General features: G+C 37.0%; 1 protein-coding gene across 12 annotated transcripts in view; it reads left to right on the top strand.

Moving 5' to 3' along the window:
* LOC105464217 (bone morphogenetic protein receptor type 1B) overlaps positions 1–20,234 on the top strand; it is a 393,013-nt gene that overhangs the window by 356,715 nt on the left and 16,064 nt on the right. For all 12 annotated transcript variants that reach the window (XM_071093297.1, XM_071093292.1, XM_071093294.1 and 9 more), the window contains 4 exons: positions 6,590–6,686; positions 7,769–7,907; positions 12,685–12,877; positions 14,016–14,313. In XM_071093297.1, the coding sequence (XP_070949398.1) occupies positions 6,590–6,686; positions 7,769–7,907; positions 12,685–12,877; positions 14,016–14,313 (727 nt within the window). The remainder of the gene's footprint in view (positions 1–6,589; positions 6,687–7,768; positions 7,908–12,684; positions 12,878–14,015; positions 14,314–20,234) is intronic.

Genomic DNA, 20,234 nt, shown 5'->3' with positions numbered 1-20,234 from the left:
CTACTAGGGAGGCAAAGGTGGGAGGATCACTTGAGCCTGCAAATTTGAGGTTACATTGAGCTACAGTCATGCCAGTGCACTGTAGCCTGGGTGACAGAAGGAGACACTCTCTCTAAAAAAATTTTTTTAAATAAGTAAGAAAAGAGAGATGGGGCCAGATTTCAGTTCAGTTAGGAGTATGAAGGTGAGGGAGCATTATCTGAGGAGGATGTAGGAATTTAGAAAAATAGTGGAATAAAACTCCAAAGGACAGAGTGAAAAGGCTTAGAAAAGAAGGGTAGGAACAATGAGAAGAAAAGTTCTTAGTCCAGGGCAGTGTGGAGATGAGTGGTTGATGGACTCTACTGAGCATTGTGTAAGGTGACTGGCTTTGGTGGAGTTTAGTAGCATTAGAATGTACTGCTTTGAGCTCTGAGGGTCTCAGGTGGTACCTAGGCAAGGTCTTTCCAGATTCCACTGCTTTGCCAGTGCCTAGGCAAGGTCTCTGCATAGTCTACTGAGGTAGTGCCTAGTTCCAAAGTCTCAGCAGATTCTTACCTTTTTGGCTCAGCTATTCTGGGGTCAAGTAAATGTCCCAGCAGATTATAGTCTGAGAACACTGATGTTTTTACATAGCTATACCACAGAGCTGCTGCTTTTTTGGTTTTTTTTGGCCTCTACCATATACACATGTACAATTTTTTATTGAAATTGTACTAGATATTTTACTTTCTAGCTGTATGATTTTTTTTCTTCTATTTCTTATTGCAATTGTGAACCATCTTCTAGTCTTATAAAAACAGTCCTGGCATTTTAAGCAGTTACAAACTAATTATCGGAGAGGTGACAGTAGTGACAGAATGCAGTTTTGTTATGAAACCACTGGTGATTCTTAACTTGCCTCTCAGAGTGAACCAGACTTCCCCCGGGAGCTCTCAGTTCTACTTCCCAGAGCAGTTGGAGTGACGGCGCAGGTAGAAATCTGCTTTCCTGTAGAGAGCTGAGAGCTGTGGGCCCTGCTGTTTTCCTGATAGGTATCTGGAACTGTTCACTTTCTGAGACTCTGGCTGTGACTTAAATGTTTACATTGTTAGTGCTCTGAGCACAGGTAATGGCAGATTAAAACATGACCAGCTTGACCAGCAGAAACAAAAGGTTTATTGATAAGGATCACCTATTCATGAGAGAAGACAAGGGGGCTGCCGGGGATAGGGTTATGGGGCAAATAAAAGGAAAATGGGAAGGTAATGCTAGCCTTAAATAAAGTGCTTGATGGTAAGGAAAGAATCCCTTGATCCTTCTGGTCTCATTGCTCTCATAAATCAGAAATATAATAAGATAAATAATAAACAGTGTTCTTGCAGCTCAGGGTATATCCTGTATCTTGCGTTTACATGGAAAGTAAAAGGCAGGGAAACTTGGAGTTTTAGTAAAATTACATCATTGGAATGGAAAAGTATTCTGTGTTCATATACTGATAATATAGTGACATTGTAATTATGTGGATAGTTCTAGTTTTAATTGAGTATCTAGCATTCTCCTAAAATCTAAAATTTTTGCAAAATCTTTTGTTATCTTTAAAATTGGAAATGCATTTAAGCTAAGTTTCCAGTGGCAGTCTTAACGTATTTGTGTGTTACAGTGTTTGGATGCCTCTATCTGTATAAAAATATTGTGAATTGTGCTTTCACTGGCTGAGGTATTGTGACACCTTGAATTTATTTTTAACTCTTTATATAAGCTAAGAGAGGGAGGAATGGAGGAAAAAATCTGCTAAGGCCATTTATTATGTTAAATTTTAGCCTGCATAACATTAAGAGCTTACAGATTATTTTCAGGATTTACTAACCAGCATGTTTAGACAATGAATGCTCAAATTATATATAATTACTGTTTGTGTTGAGCCCTGAATGACTTTTTACACATGCTATAATATGTCAAGTTCCTGAGCTCTCTTTTCCTAGATTATTGGTAACATTTCTTAATTTATTAATATAATAACTGCTTGTTTTAGTGGCCTCTCATTTAGTGTTTTCAGATGCAGATTACTTTCATTAGTATTTTGCAACTATTACAAATCATAAATAGCTATTAAACATATATATTTTAGACTGATGAGTAAATCATAACACTCACCATCATGAAGTTTGGATAAGAAATTTGTAGTGGATTTTAGTTTGTAATAGATAATCCAAAGTTTTTCTGAAATATTTCAAAGATGTTTTTCTTTTTTTAAATTTCAGATTTTATTTTTCTATACAGGGAGTACATGTGAATACTGTTACATGTGTTTATTGGACCCAGGTAGTTTTTCAGCCCATCTCCCCTCACCCCCGTTAACCCACAGTGTCTGTTCTTGCCATGTTTATGTCCATGTGTGCTCAGTGTTTAGCTCCCACTTATAAGTGAGAACATACAGTATTTAGTTTTCCATTCCTTCATTAATTCACTTAGGACTATGGCCTCCAGCTCCATCCATGTTGCTGCAAAGGATATCATTTTATTCTTTTTTATGGCTGCGTAGTATTCCATGATGTATATGTACCACATTTTCTTTATCCAACACACCATTGATGAGCAACTAGGTTGATTCTATGCCTTTGCTATTGTGAATAGTGTGGCAATGAACATACAAATGCATGTGTCTTTTTGGCATATTCCTTTGGATATGTATACAGCATCACTCCTATTCAACATAGCACTGGAAATCCTAGTAAGAGCAGTCAGACCAGAGAAAGAAATAAAAGGCATCCTTAGGAAAAGAAGAAGTTAAAGCATCTTCACTGATGGTATGATTCTATACTTAGAAAAACCTAAAGACTCCATCTAGTCTGCTAGAACTGATAAATGAGCTTAGCAAGGTTTAAGGATACAAAGTGAATATACAAAAAATCAGTCACTTGCCTGCCTGCCTGCCTTCTTTCCTTCCTTCCTTCTTTCCTTCCTTCCTTCCTTCCTTCTTTCCTTCCTTCCTTCCTTCCTTCCTTCCTTCCTTCCTTCCTTCCTTCCTTCCTTCCTTCCTTTCTCTTTCTTTCTTTTTCTCTTTCTTTTTCTTTCTCCTTCCTTCCTTCCTTCCTTCCTTCCTTCCTTCCTTCCTTCCTTCCTTCCTTCCTTCCCTCCCACCCTCCCTCCCTCCCTCCCTCCTTCCTTCACTCCTTCCCTCCCTCCCTCCCTCCTTCCTTCGCTCCTTCCTTCCTTCCTTTCTTTTTCTCTTTCTTTTTCTTTCTCCTTCCTTCCTTCCTTCCTTCCCTCCCTCCCTCCCTCCCTCCCTCCTTCCTTTACTCCTTCCTTCCTTCCTTTTTCTTTCTCCTTCCTTCCCTCCCTCCCTCCCTCCCTCCCTCCTTCCTTCCTTCCTTCCTTTTTCTTTCTTTCTTTCTCCTTCCTTCCCTCCCTCCCTCCTTCCTTCCTTCCTTCCTTCCTTCCTTCCTTCCTTCCTTCCTTCCTTCCTTCCTTCCTTCCTTCCTTCCTTTCTTTTTCTTTTTCTTTCCTCTTCTTTCTCCTTCCTTCCCTCCCTCCCTCCCTCCCTCCCTCCCTCCCTCCCTCCTTCCTTCCTTCCTTCCTTCCTTCCTTCCTTCCTTCCTTCCTTCCTTCCTTCCTTCCTTCCTTCCTTCGTTTTTGAGATGGAGTCTCTCTGAGTCACCCAGGCTGGAGTGCAATGGCACGATTTCTGCTCACTGCAGCCTCCACCTCCCAGGTTCAAGCGATTCTCCCGACTCAGCCTCCTGAGTAGCTGGGATTACAGGCACATGCCATCATGCCCAGCTAATTTTTATATTTTTGTAGAGATGGGGTTTTGCCATGTTGGCCAGGCTGGTCTTGAACTCCTGACCTCAGGTGATCCGCCCACCTTGGCTTCCCACAGTGCTGGGATTACAGGCATGAGCCACTGTGCCCGGCCAGTCAGTAAGATTTCTATACACCAATAACATCCAGGCTGAGAGTCAAATCAAGAACACACTCCCGTTTACAATAGCCACAAAGAAAATGAAATACATAGGAATACAGCTAACCAAGAGGTGAAAGACCTCTACAAGGAGAACTGCAAAACAATGCTGAGAGAAATCAGAAACAACACAAATGGAGAAGCATCCTATGCTCGTGGATTGGAAGATTTATTTTCAGTTTATGTGTTCATGATAATTTCCTAGATGTTCTGATTCAGGCATGCAGTATAAAATAAGCACAGCATGGGGCTGTGCATTAATCCTTAGAGTACATTACTGTTTAGTAAGATAGTGTCCTAGTTCTTAGGAAGTACACTCTCGAAGTATTTATAAGTGGATAGTGGCTTTACGTCTATAACTCTAAATGATCCAAAAAATAATACAGACATACACATAAGTAAACAAATACAAAATTTGAATACAAATATATATATGCATATTATATGTAACCATATATAGAGAGAGGCATTGGGAAAGCAAGATAATTATTTTAAAATGATGAAATGTTAACAATGAGAAATCTAGGTAAAGGGCACATTGGAATTCTTTTTTCTTATGGTTTTTTCTGTAAGAGTGAAATTATTTCAAAATAAGTAAAATCTTTGTTCACATTCATGGTAAAATAGAAATTACTGTTAACTTTTAAAAAGAATATTTAACAATATGTATGAAAATACTTAAAATATGTATCTTTTGAACTAACAAATCTACTTATGGGAGTCTTATTAAGGAAATAATCCTTAGCATGTGCAAAGATGTATGTGTAAGAGTGTTTATTACAGAATTGTGTATGTTATGACAATCTTTAGAATCTCCTGAATATATGACAGAAGATTGACTTTCTAATTAGAATGATTTTATGTGCAATACAATTTAGTCTTTAAAAGTCAGGTTGTAGCTGGGAGTAGTGGTACACACCTGTAATCCCAGCACTTTGGGAGGCTGAGGATCACTTGAGGCCACAAGTTTGAGACCAGCCCGGCCAACATGGTAAAACGCTATCTCTACTAAGCATACAAAAATAAGTGGGGTGTGGTGGCTTGCACCTGTAATCTCAACTACCCAGGATGCTGAGGCACAGAATCGCTTGAACCCAGAAGACAGAGGTTGCAGTGACTTGAGATTGTGCCGGTGCACTCCAGCCACAGAGGAAGACCCTGTATAAAAAAAAAAAAAAAAAAAAAAATCATGTTGCAATAATATATAATTTCAAATAGATAGGAGGACATTGAATGTTCCCAACACAAAGAAATGATAAGTGTTGGAGATGATGTATATGCTATCTGATCACTATTCATTATGTATGTATTAAAACATTATAATTATGTGTCAATAGAAAAATATAAAAATCCTGTTGCAGAAAAAAGTATTTGTTGTTCTGGAAAATGTTCACAGTATTATAAATGAGAACAACCTAGTTATAAATCAGCATATATTATATTTTGCTCATGAACATTTTTATTGAAATGATACTGTTAGCAGTAATTTTTCCTGAGCTCAGTTGAGGAGGTAGTGATTTTATTTTATTTTGGTTAGTTGGTCCTTTTCAGTTTTTCTTCATGTAACATATAATACTCGTGAATAAAAAAAGTTACCTTGGTTGGAATAAGGTTCCCAGCCAAAATATTTAGGTGGCCATATAGTTAAAGTTATATAGTACAATTGGAAAACCTCTTGTCCACAGCATCCAAAGTCATAAGTTACAATACTACCTTTTACAATTAAACAGCAGTAATCACTCTCTCAAAGGTAAATGGTGCCTTTAATAAGAATGGTACTAATGATATTACTATATAAGTGTACCTGGTTTTAAGTCAGTTTCCTCAAAATATGTCCCAGAGATCACCTGTATAAAATTTACCTGGGATGATTATTAAAAATAAAGTATTTTGAATAAAAATCTTTGGGGTTAAAGTCAGTGAATATGCATTGTATAAAGCTAAGTCATTCTGATTTATATAAAATTTGAGGAATCTGATTTGTCAAGAACTAGAGTTAAAACAAAATGAGTAGTGTTTAATAATTTGTTGTATAAAAGTATCATACATTCTTTGGCTGGAACACATACATTCTTTTAAAATATGATTCAATTTAAGAAAAAGTATGGATTTTGAAGGACATCTTTGTTTAAAACAACACGGAACCATATATTCTCTATTTGGCAACATTTGAGGGGTCCACTTCCTTTTTATCCATTATAAGATGACTTTATGTACAACAAATTATGTTTTCTGTCCCATGAATTATATAGATATTTTTTAATACAAATTCATGGTATAGAGTACTCCAGAAACCACATAAGAAGAGCCTGTGAACCCATGAGCTGGATCTGTAATAACGATGAACTGCCTGTTTCTCTTGTGGGTGCACAGATCCACTTACCTTTGTTCATGTTCTTTCTGTAGTTTTATCCTGTGTCGAGCCTGTGCCTTCCAGACAGGAAGAAATGTGTGCTCTTGATTAAGTGCCTAGATGAAGGATGATTCATGCTAGTCAAACTTACTTAATTTTCAGTATATGTGGGTTTTTTTTATTAATTGGTATATGAAAAGGATCTTTCACATCTTGTGTGTGATACCTAGCAAGTACCTTTAGGGAAGAGTTGCTTTCTTATTTTCGAGTAAAAGTATTCTCTAGATTATGGCTCTTTTTCTTTCTAATTTCAGATTTTGTGGATGGACCTATACACCACAAGGCTTTACTTATATCTGTGACTGTCTGTAGTTTGCTCTTGGTCCTTATCATTTTATTTTGTTACTTCCGGTAAGTTGCTAAAATGTAGATGCCAAAAATTTTAATTTATAGTATCTTCTTTATACTAATATTCTACTGCTTTTACCTGTTAGTGTTTCTCACCACAGCTTTCTTTATCCTAATTAGATCTTATATTTAACTGAAAATATCTGTTACTGTTGATAAATGTTTGTCCTAATGAAGTTACAATTAGCTACCTATCTCATTCCTGCTTCAGAATTCAAAACTACCCAGATAAATATTTCATCCCTAGGGAAACTAGGGTAGTTAGAGAATTCAGAGACTGATTGTTACTTAGGTTTGATTCCAAGCAGAGAAATGGCCATGTTGAACTTAAGAGTTGCTCAAATTTCTTATTTTCTAAGCTGTAACATTTCTGATTATTAAAAGATTTTAAACTTAATTTGTAGATTAATCATTAAAATAAGGTCATTTATTATATTAAATTTGATAATTCCCAATTATTTTTTAATGGCCTATGAACTTATTTTCTAGATTGTGAAATATTAAGGACCTTGATATTTATGTCATTTGGCTTTTGATTAATTTATTACTCATTTGAGATACTCTTCAAATGGTCAGATAATTGATTCAAATAAATTCATTTCTAATTGAAAAGTTAGTTATTGACAAAAAGCTTTTAAAGTTTAAATTTATATTATTTCTTTAGATATGACCTAATATAAGGGAGTTAGCTATAATGTTTTGTGTACACCAAAAATTTACATATTTGGTTAATTAGGGACTTTAGAAAAGATTTTAAGGAATAATATTGGAGCTATTTAGAAACACTAATAGAATGTAGTCTGCTTGGTTATATGCAATCTGAAATAAATAAAAGAAGAAAAATTGTAAATGCTTGAGACTGAGTAAAAATACGTAGTTTATTTAGTTTATTTTAAAAAATAGGTTAGCAAAACAGTAATGAGTTTTACTTGGCAAACCATAACTAAGAGTAAAAAATATGAAGCATTTAATGTATTATATTTAGGTGCTAAAATAAAACTGCTGTGATTACCATATTAGTTGCAATATTTTACTCCATCATTGCATTTCATTATCTAAAATTATCTTCATCTATCCATCTTTAGGTATAAAAGACAAGAAACCAGACCTCGATACAGCATTGGGTTAGAACAGGATGAAACTTACATTCCTCCTGGAGAATCCCTGAGAGACTTAATTGAGCAGTCTCAGAGCTCAGGAAGTGGATCAGGCCTCCCTCTGCTGGTACGAGAAGAACATATCTTGAATTTAAAGGAAATGTTTTCTGAAAGAACTGTCAATGAATATGGGGTTTCACTTACTGATACAGATAGGGCACTGGACAAGGAGAAAGCTCTGTGCAGTCTGTTGGACATCCGATCTCAGCTGCAGGGCTTCCTGATAACATTTTGACATATTGAGAGTAAGGTGATTATTTTTTAATGTAGGTGTGTGGTTACAACCCAGACCCTCAGACATTCTGATAAAGAGCAGATTAGAAAACGTTAAACATGGGACCATCTTCCCTCTGTTTTCCATAAGGGTAGCATTACCGCACTTTGGCCTGGCTTTTGAAGGCTAAAATATTACAACCAACTGGCTTCTCAGTAGTTCTACAAAGAAAGAAGGTTGCTTTTCAGCTGTGGGGTTTATGTTTCAGGTAAAGTTCTGGCTTTTCCATTCAGGAGAAGTTTCATTTTTCTGATGGTCAGCACTGTCAACCTTGAAGAGAATATGTGAGCAAATACAATTTGAAAATCAATAGTAATACACTTATTTTTTTCTAAAAGAGTTGTACAAATAGTAAAATCCCTTTTGGTATTAATGAATTAGATGCTCTCGGAATTGAAACTGAGTTCTTCCAGTGTTTCTTGCCTTCAAACTCATCTTTCCCATTACTGTGGAGTTCTCTCTTCAAAACCATTGATCTTGCAATGTTACGTCCTGGATAAAATATCCTAATACCCAATACTGCTTGCAGGTCTCCTTTCCCAGCTTGGTATGTGTGGTGCATAAACTCAACCTGCCTTCCTGACGTCTCCTCCCACCTCTCCCCAGTATGCTGCCTGGGCTCTAGCATCACCTTGGAGTAATTATTTCTCAAATACAACATATATCCGTGTCTTTGCAAATGTAATCCCTTTACTGGACATACCTCCAACTCATGGCTCAAGGTCTACCTCATATTTTACCTCTGTGACAACTTCTCAGTTACCCCAGACTAAGCCAGTCTATTTATCTTCTGTGATAAAACTTTCTTTTTAGCACTAATAATGGCCATTTAAAGTAATGTTGTAATTGGTGGTAATGTTCTTGTGTCTTTTGGTGGAGTCTCTCCTCTTTAGGGATAGAGGTTACATTTTGTTCACTTTCTATCCCCAGTAGAGTGGCTGATTTATTAAAGGCACTGTTCAATAATTTGTTATTAAAAAGCTTTCAGCTCCTGCTTTTAATAGCTATAAAATACTATCTTGTTTCTATAATGTAGATACCAAAAAATAATATTTGGCTCACATTATATAATGATTAAGAGCATATATTCTCAAGCCAAATTGTCTGGTTCCAATCCTGGCCAGACGTTGGCCTTTAAAACTAAATCAAATTCTCATTTAGTCCTCATGGCAACCCAATAAGGTAGTACCAGAAATATCAGTATAACCCAGTATTACCCATCAGGGGATACAGGCCCAGATAGGTCAACTACCTAGTATGTGGAGAAGCCAGGATTCAAACCCAGATCTGTGCTCTTAACATTAGTGAGATGTGAACTAAATGATGGTTAAATAAAACAAGAAAGTGCATTTGATGGGGGTAGGATGGGAAGGAGGGTTCTATAAAACTCAGTTCAATAAAGAAAAAGTCTCTATTACAGATTGATTTTCTGATTTTAAGATTTGCTTATTAAGATAAACAATGCAGAAGTATATAGTTCTCTCTATATATATTGGTATGTGAGTGAATACCTCATCTTAACATTGATTTCTTATTAATTTTAATAACATAATGGGCAAATTAGTGCCTTGTATATAACTACGTACTTGGACCTCATGTTTACCAAATGACTTTATATGTGCCCTTTAATTTTAGATCTTTTCTTTTTCATAAAATGTCAATTTTTTCCTTCTTTAAAAGGAAATAATATCAGGCTGTTGTAAGAATTAAGAATTAAGACTGTGTGTGTGTGTGTGTGTGTGTGTGTTTTCTGTGTGTGTGTCTTCTCACAGTCCTGGAATAGTGATAATTCTTTGTAACTCCTTATACATTCAGTTATTCTCAGTGTACATGAAATACAGTGATCTTTTTGAAAGTACAGCTGTAGTCATTGTATCTTCCAGGCATTTTATTTATACAATTAATCTAAGAAGTTGGTATCTAAGAATGTAATATAGAATTAAAATTTAGGTATAGAAGGACCAGAAACATTTGCTAAATCAAATAAAAACTAAAATGAATCAGTTAAAAATTTTTGAAGTTATATTTTTAGGTCCTTACATGTTATAATAGCTTACTTTCTATCTTTGGGATAAGTTGTTCCTCTTCTATTGAGTATTGCCAATTCTCTTAAAACTTTATAATTAAAGTATAAAATGTATTATTAGAAAAAAAAGCAAATGCAAAAATGCTTATGTTAGGAAATACTCCATAGACTTACATGAGCAATGCTTTGTAAGATCTGTAAATTAAATATTTTTCTTTAATAAATGTGGGAAGTTTCCACTCAAGCAAGTGATTTCCCTGTGTATGAATTTGGCTCCCAACTGCTTGGTGTCCATGTTGCTCCTGTTTCCTTGTTTGGGAATGGAGTACAGTGGACTCAACATGATGTCTCATGGCTCACTGGGCTCCTAAAGGGAGGACGACTGCATTACACATAAACTTACATGCTTATTTCCATCAAGCTTCAGTGGCTTCATGGTACATCAGCAGTTTTTTTTTTTTCATAAAGTACGATATTTATAATCTTCATTATAAATAATATATAATATATTATGTCCCCCAAAAATGTTCATGTCCTAATCCCCAGGATTTTTCTTTTTTTTTTTTTTTTTTTTAGACAAGGTCTTGCCCTGTCACTCAGGCTGGAGTGTTGTGGTACAATCTTGACTCTTTACAGCCTTGACCTCCCAGACTCAAGCAATCCTCCCACCTCAGCCTCCCAAGTAGCTTGTCACTACAGGTGTGTGCTACCACACCTGGCTAATTTTCATATTATTTGTAGAGATGAGTTTTTGCCATGTTGCCCAGGCTGGTCTTAAACTCCTGGACTCAAGGGATCCTCCCTCTACAGCCTCCTAAAATGCTGGGATTGCAGGCATGAGCCACTGTGCCTGGTTCCTAATCCCTAGAATTTTGTGTTCTATGACAAGGGTGAGCAAAGGTTGCTGACAATAAGATGAGACCATTCTAGATTATCTGGGGTGGCCCAATGTAACTGCATGGCTCTTAAAAGTACAAAAAGAACAAGTTTAAGTTTTTAATTGATGTGAAGTATATCTCTACAAAGAATACATTCTAGTTTTCTTATCAGATGTTACAAGAGTTATATGCTAGATTCTTTATGTCCTCTAAATTATATAAATTGTAACAGATGCTTAGCCCTTTCAGTCTTGGAACCATTGATATCAGAGTTCTTCAAATATTTTACTGTAAGTACAGATGGAATGAAGATCATATATAAAGAGACATGTAAATTTAATGCCACTTAACTCGTATTTTCATTCTCTTTGTCTCTACTCCACTCTTTATAATATTGTTTACAGCTCTCTTAGAGCTTGGTAAATAATATTATCTCCAACTTGTTAGTTTCTCTCATTAACTTTTCTCTCTAATATGCTGTTTTGTCTACTGTTTTGTGTTTTTTATTATGACAGTTAACTGTTGCATTTCAAAAATGTAATTTCCAGTAATCTTTTCTTGCTTATTTTTTATTCCATCTTCATTTCATTTAGAGCTACTTGGCATTCTGTATCTCAGAATTCCAGTATGTAATCCGAAGAGGTTAAATCTATTTGGGTTGTTTCTGTTGACTCTCATTTATAGCGGCTGTTTCTTTTTGTTCTAAAGAATTCATTCTTTAGAATCGTCTCTCATTCTCTCTGTTTCTTCTCTCCCTCCATTTTTTTTGTTCTCCTTTTTCCTCCCCATTCTTGGATATTTCCTTTATTTCCCTGGGAGCCTAGGAGTGCATTACAGTTTATTTCTTATGTCATACCCGTGATCAAGTTGTATGGTGGCAAGAGTTCCTTCAAAGTACTATTATCCCACCGTAGTCACGGAATGAAAAGTATTCTGCAAATGGTTTCCTCAAGAGAGCATTTGTATCGAGGAGCCTTGGCATGCTACCAACCCGTAGCAAATTTAGTACCATTTGATGCTCCCTGCTTAATGCTGAAGCCCTGGGTTCAGTTCCTCTGGTTTGAAAGGAGTCAGAGTTTAAACTCTGGATTCCAGTTCTGGTGTTATTCTTTGCCCAGACAGCAACTTGGTTTATCGTTCCCTGCTCTGGTCTCAACTCCTTCCTTCCCTCCCTCCCTCCCTCCCTCCCTCCCTCTCTCCCTCCCTTACTTCTTCCTCCCTGCATATAGATTTCCTTTATTTCTGTATGTGCCTAACAATGCATTACAATTTTGTTTTGTCATATTTTATACATGATTGGGTGTATGGTGACAAGAGTCTCTTCAGATTATGTAGTAGTCGATTATAACGGGGAAGTGCAAGTATTCTATTCTGCCAATTACTATGAACCCACTCAGGTTTTTTCTCTGTGAAAATAATAATAGTAGAATAAAATATTTCATAATTTGGAAGCAGTATTTTGAACTTTCAGAATCCACACTCAATCTCAAATATGTTTAAAAGAGTGTAACAGAAATTAATAAATACAAATAAGTTGTCTAGGTAGAGAAAAATACTGGCTAAAAATATTTTACATGCAGTAATCGTTTCTTCTCTGGAGAAAAAAAAGATTAAACAAATCTGTAGTGCTGTGAATACACTAACAGTGTGTTTTGGGATTTCACAGGTCCAAAGGACTATAGCTAAGCAGATTCAGATGGTGAAACAGATTGGAAAAGGTCGCTATGGGGAAGTTTGGATGGGAAAGTGGCGTGGCGAAAAGGTAGCTGTGAAAGTGTTCTTCACCACAGAGGAAGCCAGCTGGTTTAGAGAGACAGAAATATATCAGACAGTGTTGATGAGGCATGAAAACATTTTGGGTGAGTAAAAGTCTGCGTAGCTATGTTCAGGGTTTCCTAGCTTTCCTCTGTCTTTCTGTTAACATCTGCATGTTAACTCATCTGTCTAGACCCGTTGTGAAATGTACTGAAGTTTTCTTCTTGGCATGGGCCCAAGAACATCATAAGTTTCTAATGGGAGACCTCACAGGAGGAATGAATGACTAAGGCACTTCTGTGAGTAAGTGGTAGGCTGGAAATGGAATACTCTCAAATATTTTTTCTTCAGAAACAGGAAATGCAAGTGTAATACCAGAATTTCTTAGGGTGTCTTGGGAATTTGAAGGAACATATTTTTGTTTAAATGTTGAGAAATGTTATAGGAATCTTATCTGCAGAGTTTATTTGTATTAATAGTTTATATTGAAAATTGGTTTTATTTTTGCAAGTTAGAAATGATCTGTCTGGATCGTTCAAGTAGAAAGAGAGTAAGCTAATCAGTGGGATATATTCCTTAATTCAAGAATTCAAGACCCTGTTTTGCAAACAATGTCTTATGTGTAACTATAATACCATAAAGTAGTTTAGATAACATAGTAGTTTATAATACCATAAAGTAGTTTAAACATCAACTACTGATGAGGAATGGACCATGTTTTCAGATGTAAACTCTTAATCTTTCTCTCCTCCTGTAATTTTTTTTTTTTTTTTTTTTTTGAGATGAAGTCTTGCTCTGTCACCCAGGCTGGAGTGCAATGGTGTGATCTCTGCTCACTGTAACCTCCGCCTCCCAGGTTAAAGTGATTCTCCTGCTTAGCCTCCTGAGTAGCTGGGATCACAGGCACACGCCACCATGTCCGGCTAATTTTTGTATTTTTTAGTAGAGATGGGGTTTCACCATGTTGGCCAGAGTGGTCTTGAACTCCTGACCTCAAGTGATCCACCTGCCATGGCCTCCCAATGTGCTTGGATTACAGGTGTGAGTCACTGTGCCCGGCCTTACTCATACAATTTTGCCTCTTATTGGTATTAGTCATTTAATACCATCATAGGCATAGTCAGGAAATTGAATGAAATGCTAAACAAAAATTACCTGTGACAAAGAATGATGTTTGAGAATGTGAGTTATTCCTGATACTATTCGGAAAACACTAAACCTTTTCATCTTTTTTCCTTTTAGGTTTCATTGCTGCAGATATCAAAGGGACGGGGTCCTGGACCCAGTTGTACCTAATCACAGACTATCATGAAAATGGTTCCCTTTATGATTATCTGAAGTCCACCACCCTAGACACTAAATCAATGCTGAAGTTAGCCTACTCTTCTGTCAGTGGCTTATGTCACTTACACACAGAAATCTTTAGCACTCAAGGCAAACCAGCAATTGCCCATCGAGATCTGAAAAGTAAAAACATTCTGGTGAAGAAAAATGGAACTTGCTGTATTGCTGACTTGGGCCTGGCTGTTAAATTTATTAGGTTAGTATGAAAGTGAACAAATACATGTTTTATGACTCTTTTCTGTTACTTTTTATTTTGTAGCACAGTGCTTCTAGGATATTTAGTAGAAGAGGAATATCATTAATTTTGACATTTGATGGGGGGAACCACCAAACATTTTATTAGGAACACAGTGTATTTGGGTCTGTTCTATTGTTTCTATGCTCATCAGAGATATTGCTTAGAGACTGTTCACATTAGCTTTGCAGCTGTCATTAAGTTATGTAGAAAAGAGGTAGCTAATACCTGGGAATATGTAGTCAGAATTCTGCGTAACATTTGTAAGTAGGAAAAAGTTTTGGGGAAAATTTACAGATTATATATGGATAAAGACATTTTTTATATGGTATAGGAAAGATAACTTGCATAGGTGTTTTATGAGAAATGATAGAAACTAATAAACAAAACCCAGCTGTTATTCAGTACTGTTATCCTGTACCTGAAACAGTGAATTTAACATCTGTGCACATAAACCAGAGCGTGGTGTAAAACAGTGGTTTTCAGACCCCTAGGGCTGCTTGGGTTACATCAGTAGCTTCTGCACACTAGGGAGGGGAGACGATAGTAGGGACCCTATTTTGCTTACTCTCACTTTAATCAGAGAGGCTCCTTCCATCTCACAGATGATTTAATTAGAATAAATGGTTTCTCTGGAAAACAAAGCAAACAAAATGAGCTTGCAAACCACCCATGTAGAGAAATCATCGTATAACTACCTTTTAAAGAACTCATTTAGGCTCAGCCATTATTAAATTGTTGGATCATCTTGTGGATTTTTCTAAGTAAGTCTCTGTAATACATGGAGAAGAGCACAAAGAAAAAGCCATGGAGATTATTAAAAGTTTGGAAAGTAAAATTGACAGAAAAAGACAATGGATTGGTATTTTCGGCCAGAAGTAAAGGCTGAGATGTGATTTAATAACGTACCCCGAATATATTAAGGTCTTTGCCATGTAAAGGATGGGAAATTGAAGTTCTTGATCTTTAAAAACAAAGCAAGAGGAAATGATTTGGGCTATAGATTTAAGTTAGAAATATGAATCTCCTGCCAATAAAGATTATTAAATCCTTTCTCCCTTCTGATTTTTTTCCTCTGACCTACAACCCTTTTCAAGTCTCCTATAAAAAAAATTCCCACAATGCTTCTTAAATTACCAGCCTCTCTCTCCTTCTCTCCCCTGTTAAATTTCTCCCAAGAGTTCCAAAAGATCATCTGCTTCTAAAACCCAGCAATTTGTAATAGTCTTGTAATTCAGCTTCTGTTCCATTCTCTCTGGACACTGCTTTATTCAGACACCACTGGGCTTGGACACCAGAGGCCTTCTCTATTGCCATCACCTTATCCATAGTGTCCAAACTTTTATTTCTCTTGTTTTCTTGGTGTATCTCTGTACTCCAGTTTCCCCTTCTCTCTCTCTAATGGCTCTGCTCTCTTTTTACCTCTTAATGTATTTTCCCACTGCTAGATTTCCTGCTGTATCTGCATTTGCTTCCTAGTTCCCAATTTTGGCTGATCCATTCTTAATATTAGGTATCTGACATCATCTTTTGTTCCCTAACTTTTGGTTTGCTCAAGTGAATGAATTTTCTCTCCACAATATTCCCGTTTTTACTGGGCCAGTGTGGGCCTTCTGTACAATTTTTCTAGATTCTGGGGTGAAGCATTTTGAGTTACTTTCTTTGTCTCTCCTATTTCCAGTCTTTTGTACATGCTGCCACTGGATTTATTTTCTTGAAGCCTAATTTTGGGCATCAAAATAATTTCATAGTTCCCTGTGGCTTCATGTGAAAATGTAGTTAAGAGTCCCTTGGTACAGTAGACTCTTTTCTGACCCTGGGCTATTCTTCTGCCCTATTTCCACCATACTCCTTATCTTTGGCAAGATTTATTCTGAAGACTTCACACTTCTCATACCATCAAGTGTTTATAACATGCTTTTATCATTACCCGAATACCCATATCCCCTTCTCTATCTAGATCACAACTACTGATCTTCACAGTTTCTTCCTTTGAGATATCTTTTTTAATTTTGATATTTTAGACAAAGTCTTGCTCTGTCACACAGACTAGAGTGCAGTGGCACCATCACAACTCGCTGCAGCCTTGGCCTTCCGGGCCCAGCAGTCCTCCCACCTCAGCCTCCCGAGTAGCTGGAACTTCAGGCACGTGCTACCATGCCTGGCTAATTTTTTTTTTTTTAAAATAGATGGAATCTCACTATGTTTCCAGGCTGGCCTCAAACTCCTGAACTCAAGTGATCTTCCTGTATCAGCCTCCCAAAATGCTGGGATTATAGGCATGAGCCACCGTGCCTGGCCCACCTGCTGTTTATTATTATTATTATTATACTTTAAGTCCTAGGGTACATGTGCACAACGTGCATGTGTGTTACATATGTATACATGTGCCATGTTGGTGTGCTGCACCCATTAACTTATCATTTATATCAGGCATATCTCCTAATGCTATCCCTCCCCCTTCCCCCCACCCCACCACAGGCCCTGGTGTGTGATGTTCCCCACCCTGTGTCCAAGTGTTCTCATTGTTCAATTCCCACCTATGAGTGAGAACATGCGGTGTTTGGTTTTCTGTCTTTGCAATAGTTTGCTCAGAATGATGGTTTCCAGCTTCATCTGTTCCCCTACAAAGGACATGAACTCATCCTTTTTTATGGCTGCGTAGTATTCCATGGTGTATATGTGCCACATTTTCTTAATCCAGTCTATCATTGATGGACATTTGGGTTGGTTCCAAGTCTTTGCTATTGTGAATAGTGCCACAATAAACATACGTGTGCAGGTGTATTTATAGCAGCATGATTTACAATCCTTTGGGTATGTACCTAGTAATGGGATGGCTGGGTCAAATGGTATTTCTGGTTCTAGATTCTTGAGGAATCACCACACTGTCTTCCACAATGGTTGAACTAGTTTACAGTCCCACCAACAGTGTAAAAGTGTTCTGATTTCTCCACATCCTCTCCAGCACCTGTTGCTTCCTGACTTTTTAGTGATTGCCATTCTAACTGGTGTGAGATGGTATCTCATTGTGGTTTTGATTTGCATTTCTCTGATGGCCAGTGATGATGAGCATTTTTTCATGTGTCTGTTGGCTGCATAAATGTCTTCTTTTGAGAAGTGTCTGTTCATATCCTTTACCCACTTTTTGATGGGTTGTTTAAGTTCTTTGTAGGTTCTGGTTATTAACTCTTTGTCAGATGGGTAGATTGTAAAAATTTTCTCCCATTCTGTAGATTGCCTGTTTGCTCTGATGGTAGTTTCTTTTGCTGTACAGAAGCTCTTTAGTTTAATTAGATCCCGTTTGTCGATTTTGGCTTTTGTTGCCATTGTTTTTGGTGTTTTAGTCATGAAGTCCTTGCCCATGCCTATGTCCTGAATGGTATTGCCTAGGTTTTCTTCTGGGGTTTTTATGGTTTTAGGTCTAACATTTAAGTCTCTAATCCATCTTGAATTAATTTTTGTATAAGGTGTAAGGAAGGGATCCAGTTTCAGCTTTCTACTTATGGCTAGCCAGTTTTCCCAGCACCATTTATTAAATAGGGAATCGTTTCCCCATTTCTTGTTTTTGTCAGGTTTGTCAAAGATAGATGGTTGTAGATGTGTGGTATTATCTCTGAGGGCTCTGTTCTGTTCCATTGGTATATATCTCTGTTTTGGTACCAGAACCATGCTGTTTTGTTGACTGTAGCCTTGTAGTATAGTTTGAAGTCAGGTAGCGTGATGCCTCCAGGTTTGTTCTTTTGACATGGGATTGTCTTGGCAATGCGGGCTCTTTTTTGGTTCCACATGAACTTTAAAGTAGTTTTTTCCAATTCTGTGAAGAGAGTCAGTGGTAGATTGATGGGGATGGCATTGAATCTATATATTACCTTGGGCAGTATGGCCATTTTCACGATACTGATTCTTCCTATCCATGAGCATGGAATGTTCTTCCGTTTGTTTGTGTCCTCTTTTATTTTGTTGAGCAGTGGTTTGTAGTTCTCCTTGAAGAGGTCCTTCACATCCCTTTTAAGTTGGAGTGAATGGGAGTTCACTCATGATTTGGCTCTCTGTTTGTCTGTTAGTGGTGTATAGGAATGCTTGTGGTTTTTGCACATTGACTTTGTATCCTGAGACTTTGCTAAAGTTGCTTATCAGCTTAAGGAGATTTTGGGCTCAGACAATGGGGTTTTCTAAATATACAATCATATCATCTGCAAACAGGGACAATTTAACAACTTCTTTTCTTAATTGAATAACCTTTATTTCTTTCTCTTGTCTGATTGCCCTGGCCAGAACTTCCAACACTATGTTAAATAGGAGTGGTGAGATTGGGCAGCCCTGTCTTGTGCCAGTTTTCAAAGGGAATGCTTCCAGTTTTACCCATTCAGTATGATATTGGCTGTGGGTTTGTCATAAATAGCTCTTATTATTTAGAGATACGTCCCATCAATACCTAATTTATTGAGAGTTTTTAGCATGAAGTGCTGTTGGATTTTGTTGAAGGCCTTTTCTGATCTATTGAGATAATCAGGGTTTTTTTTTATCTTTGGTTCTGTTTATATGATGGATTACATTTATTGATTTGCATATGTTGAGCCAGCCTTGAATCCCAGGGATGAAACCAACTTGTTTGTGGTGGATAAGCTTTTTGATGTGCTGCTGGATTTGGTTTGCCAGTATTTTATTGAGGATTTTGCATTGATGTTCATCAGGGATATTGGTCTAACATTCTCTTTTTTTATTGTGTCTCTGGCAGGATTTGGTATCAGGATAATGCTGGCCTCATAAAATGAGTTGGGGAGTATTCCCTCTTTTTCTATTGATTGGAATAGTTTCAGAAGGAACGGTACCAGCTCCTCTTTGTACCTCTGGTAGAATTCGGCTGTGAATCCGTCTGGTCCTGGACTTTTTTTGGTTGGTAGGCTATTATTGCCTCAATTTCAGAGCCTGTTATTGGTCTATTCTGGGATTCAGCTTCTTCCTGGTTTAGTCTTGGGAAGGTGTATGTGTCCAAGAATTTATCCATTTCTTCTAGATTTTCTAGTTTATTTGCATAGAGGTGTTTATAATATTCTCTGATGGTAGTTTGTGTTTCTGTGGGATCGGTTGTGGTATCCCCTTTATCATTTTTTATTGCATCTACTTGATTCTTCTCTCTTTTATTCTTTATTGGTCTTGCTAGCAGTCTATCAATTTTGTTGATAGTTTCAAAAAACCAGCTCCTGGATTCATTGATTTTTTGGAGGGTTTTTTTGTGTCTGTGTCTCCTTCAGTTCTGCTCTGATCTTAGTTATTTCTTGCCTTCTGCTAGCTTCTGAATGTGTTTGCTCTTGCTTCTCTAGTTCTTTTAATTGTGATGTTAGGGTGTCAATTTTAGATCTTTCCTGCTTTCTCTTGTGGGCACTTATTGCTATAAATTTCCCTTTACACACTGCTTTAAATATGTCCTAGAGATTCTGGTATGTTGTATCTTTGTTCTCATTGGTTTCAAAGAACATCTTTATTTCTGCCTTCATTTCATTATGTACACAGTAGTCATTCAGGAGCAGGTTGTTCAGTTTCCATGTAGTTGAGTGGTTTTGAGTGAGTTTCTTAACCTTGACTTCTAGTTTGATTGCACTGTGGTCTGAGAGATAGTTTGTTATAATTTCTGTTCTTGTACATTTGCTGAGGAGTGCTTTACTTCCAACTATGTAGTCAATTTTGGAATAAGTGTGATGTAGTGCTGAGAAGAATGTATATTATATTAATTTGGGGTGGAGAGTTCTGTAGATGTCTATTAGGTCCACTTGGTGCAGAGCTGAGTTCAATTCTGGATATCCTTGTTAACTTTCTGTCTCATTGATCTGTCTAATGTTGACAACAGGGTATTAAAGTCTCCCATTATTATTGTGTGG

Source organism: Macaca nemestrina, chromosome 3, assembly GCF_043159975.1.
Source record: "Macaca nemestrina isolate mMacNem1 chromosome 3, mMacNem.hap1, whole genome shotgun sequence".
Classification (NCBI taxonomy): domain Eukaryota; kingdom Metazoa; phylum Chordata; class Mammalia; order Primates; family Cercopithecidae; genus Macaca; species Macaca nemestrina.
This window is presented reverse-complemented; position numbering and strand designations above follow the sequence as displayed.